At 45.5% G+C, this 6,090-nt stretch overlaps 1 protein-coding gene across 1 annotated transcript; it reads left to right on the top strand.

The window, feature by feature from the left end:
- The first annotated feature begins 78 nt into the window (after nt 1-78).
- Nucleotides 79-5,258, top strand: LOC131566813 (ly6/PLAUR domain-containing protein 2-like). Its single transcript, XM_058818233.1, has 3 exons — nt 79-306; nt 3,759-3,878; nt 4,493-5,258. Exons 1-3 carry the CDS (start codon nt 255-257, stop codon nt 4,705-4,707), a joined length of 387 nt encoding a protein of 128 aa, XP_058674216.1. The 5' UTR covers nt 79-254; the 3' UTR covers nt 4,708-5,258.
- The last annotated feature ends 832 nt before the right edge of the window (nt 5,259-6,090 follow it).

Raw genomic sequence — 6,090 nt, 5'->3', positions numbered from 1 at the left:
TAACCAATCCCAGCCATTGTCCACCCTGCAAAAATGAATTTTCTTCTCCAAGGAACATGAAAAGACATGACGGAGTGGCAGGAGGTGGGGCCTGCTTTGGAGCTCCTTCAATTCATTTATAGCTCAATGAGAGTTGTTTTTCCAGTAGATTTGGATCTGGGGACGGAATCGTTGCATGGCAAATCACCGGGACGTGTGACATCGGTGAAGAGAGGTGACAACCTTCAGTGACCAGACAGCGAAGGCTGTGCAAGATGAAGGTGTTTCTGTCTCTGCTGTTGGCTGCTGTCACTTGCATGGATTTGGGTGAGTTCCTGCTTGGATTTATCCAGACTCCTTCAGGAGATGCAGCGTGGTGGGATAGGATGAGCCCTGTTCCCTCTGAAAGTCATGTCTCTGACTTTAGGCAGTTGTCAGGGAAAAAAAAATCTGTCTTCGGAATTTTTCGTATGTTCAGGATGGTGCTGGTGTCATTGGGACTATCAGGTCAGGCTCTTTAGGAAGTTTCACAAGGCAGAGTGTGATTAAACCCTGTCATTCCTTTAATGCAAATTCCCACTCTCACTTTTTCCATGTTCGTGCTCTATCTTACTCTTTTTTTTTTTAACATTATTTTTAACTTTCTGCACCTTTTTTGATACTTAGCCCTGGATGTCAGTTCCATGCAGCGTGTGTGGGAGCTCTCCAAAAATGTTACATGTGGGATTTATCCAATTTTAGAAATGGGAAAGATGGGCTGGGACACTGCTGGAGGCCCAGGTACTCCAGGGTTGATGTTTATCATAGAATCATGGAATGGTTTGGGTTAGGAGGGACCTTAAGGATCAAAATGAGGCACTGGAACAGATTACCCAATAAAGCCCTGGATTCTCATTCCTGTAAGAGTCCAAGGCCAAGTTGGGCTGGAGCTGGGACAACCTGGTCCAGTGGAAGGTGCTGCTGCCCATGGCAGGGGGTAGAATGCCATGATCATAGAGGTCCCTTCCAACCCAAACCATTTTGTGATTCCATTCCATGGTTCCATGATCCTCCCTCCATCCTTTCTGTCTCTTGTTTCTACCACCACACCGACCTCTTGGACAAAAATTGATGATCCCAAGCTTTGTTGGTGTTCTCCTGGATATATTCTCCTGTTCTCCAAGGTAATTTGTGAGCAGGATCAGTCCAGGATCTGTGACTGTTCATTGGGATATTCTCAGATCTAGACAGTGCCAGCTCTGATTTTATCTGTGCCTGTCTATGGAGCTATGTCAGGATTTTTTAACTCCTATTTATTTCCTTCTTTTGCAAGGACATTTTCAGTTCTTCCCTCCTTGCTGAGCAGACTCTGCAGGGGAGAAACAGGTGGTGGTTTGTTTGGTTTTCTTTTCAGAGAGGAACACAAATCCTGTGGGTTGGATTTGTCCAGCATCCTGAAATGCGAGACTAAAAGTGATGCTTCCTCCTAAAGATGAATTTCACAACTGTCAGACGTGAATTAGTGCAAACAAAGCATCAGGTCATGATGGGCAAAGCAAGAGAATAAAGTTTGCTTTAGCAGGAAAATTGCTGTGTTTGTTTAAAAAGGGCTTTTCCTGGCTCATTAATGAGGATGGTGTCTGTTTTCACAGGGTGACTTGTTTGCCTGAGCCTGCTGACATCCCATTGGAGCTGTGCTGGGAGAAGCTGAATAATTTCTCCTTTTTAGCGAGGTTTTAAGGAATTTCAGCAGGAATGTCACACAGACAGGGTAACAAGGGCTTCCCAGACTGAAGAGGGGCTGTTAGGGTGTGATGGCACCAAAATACATCAGTGTGGTTGTAGCACACACTTTGAGGTGTCTGCTGAGGGGGTGGAAGACAGCACCCAGATCAAATGTTGGGCTCCTCAGAAAAACCCGCAAAAAGCAAAATGCCCTGAAAAACTTGTCAAAAATGGCTTTTTTTTTGGTGATAGGAAGCACCAGACACTGTTTTGATTTGATATTTTTAGTTTTGAGTGCTCTGTGTCACAAAAATCTGGGTTCTTCAGTGGTTTCCTCCAAAGTTTCTCCATCTCAGAAGACTTTAGGCACTGAAAGACTTGGGCTGTGGTTATTCTGTGGTTGTAGGAGCTGAGAAGTACCTGCAGCTCTCAAGGGCTTTACAGCCTGACAGGGATGAGGAACATCTCTGTAGTAGTGAGGGAGAAGGCAGGAGGAGCTGGCTCAGGACAAATGTGGAGTCTTGAGTAACAAATTTTGTGTCTGTGGTCTCTGCCTAGAGCAGAACTTGTCACATGAAATCCATTCACGGTGCTGCTGTCTGGTTAAATTTTTCTCAGTGAGGGTGGTGAGGTCTTGGCACAGGTTTTCCCAGAGAATCTATGGCTGCTCCATCCCTGGAAGTGTCCAAGAGCAGGCTGGACAGGATTTGGAGCAATCTGGAATAGTGGAAGGTGTCCCTGCCCATGGCAGGGGGCTGGAACTGGAATATTTTAAGGTCCCTTCCAACCAAACTGTTCCAAGATTTAAAATAACCCCTCACACATCCAGAATCTCAGCACAAGGGGAAGGGTTGTGCTCAGGTTGTTCTCAGTTTGATGGAGACAAATTCCTTCATTCTGGGACACCCTCCCAGCCTTTGGGAAGAGCTGGCAGAGCGGATGGCACCAGGGGAAATTCTCACTGCTGCAACTCATGCCCAAATCCAACTTTTTTGTGTGTGTATCCAGATCCTTCACCAAGGGGACAAACCTGACCAAGCTGACAAATTTCTGACCTGGTAGACAAGGAATGAGCTGTGGATATTTTCTGCCTGGATTTCAGGAAGGACTTTGATGCTCTCTCCTATAAGATTGTGGATTCAGGAAATGGTTTGGGTTGGAAGGGACCTACAGATCATCCAGTTCTACCCCCTGCCATGGCAGGGACACCTTCCACTATCCCAGGCTGCTCCAAGCTCTGTCCAACCTGCCCTTGGACAATTCCAGGGATGGGGGCGTCCACAACCTCTTTAGGAAACCTGTTCCAAAATCCTCATGGACAAGGCATGGGCTGGGTGGACATTTCTGAGGAAAAGCTGGGACTTCTCAGGCTGGAGAAGTGAAGGTTCAGATTGCGAATCTTATAAATGTCTGTAAATTCCTGAAGGGAGAGAGCAAAGAGGACAGAGCCAGGCTCCTTTCAGTGATTCCCAGTGCCAGGACCAGGCAAAGGACACAAACTGAGGCACAGGAAACATCAGGAAATACTTTATGACTGTGAGGTTGACTGAGCACTGGCAGAGGTTTCCCAGGGAAGTTGTGGGTTCTCCATCCTTGGAGATATTAAAACCCCACCTGGAGACAGTCCTGAATTAGAGGCTTTAGGGAGTCCTGCTTGAGGGCAGGGATTGGGCTGGTGGAGCTCCAGAGGCCCCTTCCAACCTCTCCCATTCTGTGATTCTGGGAGTTTGGGAGTCTGGGATCTCTTTCTGATGCTCTGCTAAAGTAAAGGAGATGTGTAGATCCAGAAAACAGAGAAATAAATCAGCCCAAGCTCTTTCCTGTGTCATGGGGTGTCCTGTGTGTGTGGCTCTGTCTTGTTTGACTCATCACAAGGGGTCTGAACCCGACCTGAGGCTGTGCTTTGACCACCAGACCTTTGTGTTTCTCATTCCCATCAGTCTTAACACGTCCTATTATTCCATTCCCATTCTCAGCATGATTATTTTGGAAAATCCCCCCTGAGAGATACCTGGTGAGGATCCACACTGAGACCATCCTCATGTTTTCCATCCTCCTGTTTTCCCTCCTCACAGGACACTCCTTGCAGTGTTACACGTGCAAGGAATTGACCCCAGTTCAGGAGTGCTTGAAAATTGAGAACTGCACAGAGACTGAGACCATATGCAAGACTACAATCTATTCCCTGGAGGATGGTAAGGACAATTCCTTCTTTATCCATAGTTTTAACAGGAATCAGTGCTTTGACAGTGCTGCTGTGGAGAACAGTTCCTCTTTCCACTTAAAAAGTGGAGAAGAATTCCTATGGGAGCTCCAGCTCTCAGGCTGTTGTGGGAAGCAGTGTTTGTGCGAGGGAATATTTGGTGAATTCAAGCTCCTGGTTAATGCTCAAAAATGAGATTTTAACTTTTTGCAGGGTCATGTGGTGACAGGCAAACAGGGAATGGCTTTAAACCTAAAGAGGATGAGTTTAGATGGGGATTGTAGTGAGTTTGATTTAGGATATTAGGAAGAAATGGGTGGGGAGGGTGGGGAGGCCCTGGCACAGGTTTCCTGGACAAGCCATGGTGCCCCATCCTTGGAAGTGTCCAAGGCCAGGTTGAACAGGACTTGGAGCAACCTGGCATAGTGGAAGGTGTCCCATGGCAGAGAGGCTGGAATTTGACAATCTTTAAGTTCCTTTCCAACCCAAACCATTCTCTAATTCCATGACACCAACTCCTGGTCAATCAGAAGACAAAAGACAATGATGATGCTCTCCTCTGTTTTTCCCATTCCTGACTATTCCTGCTTTTTTTCTTTGCCATAGTTTATCCCCACACGGGAGTCTCGACTGTCACCAAGATGTGCTCCTCTCTCTGTGAGCCCTCTGACGTGGATGGCATCGGGATGACACATCCTGTCACCTGCTGTTTCTCTGACCTGTGCAACGTCGATGATGCAGCATCGACGTTGGGGATCAGTGTTGTGCCAGTTGGGATCCTGGCAAGTTCCCTCTGTGCCTTTTTCTGGACTAGACTCTGAGGGGATGATGGGAGTCATTCATTCCAAAAATTCCATGAAGAAAATAACCCCCCACCAGCCCAGCTTTCTAGGTGGATGCCTCATGAACAGCGCTCAACAGCTCCCAAAAATTGGTTTTTTTGGGTTTTTTTTGTTGGTTTTTTTTTGTTTTGTTTTGTTTTGTTTATTTGTTTGTTTGTTTTCTAATATTCACACTTTCCCCACAAATAGAGAGAAGCAGAACACAGGAAGGCCCAACTCAATTTTTTAAATTAATTTTCCAACAACTCCCCCAAAATTAACTATGGAGTTTCTTTGTTGTGCTGGTGTGGTTGGGTTTGAAGTAAAATATTAAAATGTGTGAAGCATATTTAAGGCAAAAAACCTTGAGAAGAGCCTTCACTATCTCCTTAGAGCAGGTCCTCTCTGCCCCATCATTTTCTGCTGTTGTTCCTAGATCTCCTTCTTTGTACCCAAAAAAAATAAGAAGACATTTCTGTGTCCAAAATATGAGGCAGGAGACTGAAATTCCCATGCCAATGATCTGTTCCAGGGAGGTTAAAATCTCATGTTCTCTGTACCCTTTTGAGTAAAATAAAATGAATCTTGTGTTAAAATGGTTGTAATCACATCACATTTTCCCTTTTTTTTTTTTTTTTTCATTTCCAGACTCCCTCTTTCAGGGAGTTAACACAGTTGGGTTTTGGGGTCAGTCACACAGCAGATGGATGAGACATTTCCCATTATCCCTCACTGGAAGTGACTTTCCATCAGCATTTCTTCCATCAACTCTCCTTGTACAAATCTATCTTTACTGGGAATAAAAATCTATCTTAACTGTACAAATCTATCTTTACTGAATTTTCCCTGAATTCCTTGTGTATTGCTCCAGGCTCCTACATTTTGATCTTTCCTGCTGTGGTTCTGCACTTTCCTACAATCCCCTTTCCAAGGTCCAGCAAAAATATCCTCCTCCAATTATCACCCTGCTCCTGACATTTGGGATAATCAATCCAAATGTGATATAAACTCTTCCATGTGGCAGATGTGATTTCCAAGAGAGGTGGCAAAATTCCCATCCTTGGGAAGATTTCATGGCCTAGATGGATGAAGTCCTGGGAAACCTGGGCTGACCTCAGAACTGGGAGCTTGGATCAGGAACTTGGGTTAGGAACATTCTGAGGTTGCCTTTCCAACCTGAGCTCCCTGTAAATCATTATTCCAATGGGATCACTGGAACACAAAAACCATAATTTCCAGGCATTTTAAAAGGAACATACATACTGAGAAGAAATTCTTCCCTAGGAGGATGATGAAGCCCTGGCACAGATTGCCCAGAGGAGCTGTGGCTGCTCCATCCCTGGAAGTGTCCAAGGCCAGGTTGGACAGGGTTTGGATCAACTT

This window comes from Ammospiza caudacuta, chromosome 1 (assembly GCF_027887145.1).
Source record: "Ammospiza caudacuta isolate bAmmCau1 chromosome 1, bAmmCau1.pri, whole genome shotgun sequence".
In the NCBI taxonomy this organism is placed as follows: Eukaryota; Metazoa; Chordata; class Aves; order Passeriformes; family Passerellidae; genus Ammospiza; species Ammospiza caudacuta.
Note: the sequence above shows the minus strand (reverse complement) of the source record. Positions and strands in the feature narration are given on the sequence as shown.

Bases quoted from the DNA above. Each gene is read 5' to 3' on its own strand.
- LOC131566813 (XM_058818233.1), top strand. From the start codon at position 255: ATGAAGGTGTTTCTGTCTCTGCTGTTGGCTGCTGTCACTTGCATGGAT. The intron at 307-3,758 runs GTGAGTTCCTGC...CCCTCCTCACAG, and splicing joins TGTCACTTGCATGGATTTGG to GACACTCCTTGCAGTGTTAC. The intron at 3,879-4,492 runs GTAAGGACAATT...TCTTTGCCATAG, and splicing joins AATCTATTCCCTGGAGGATG to TTTATCCCCACACGGGAGTC.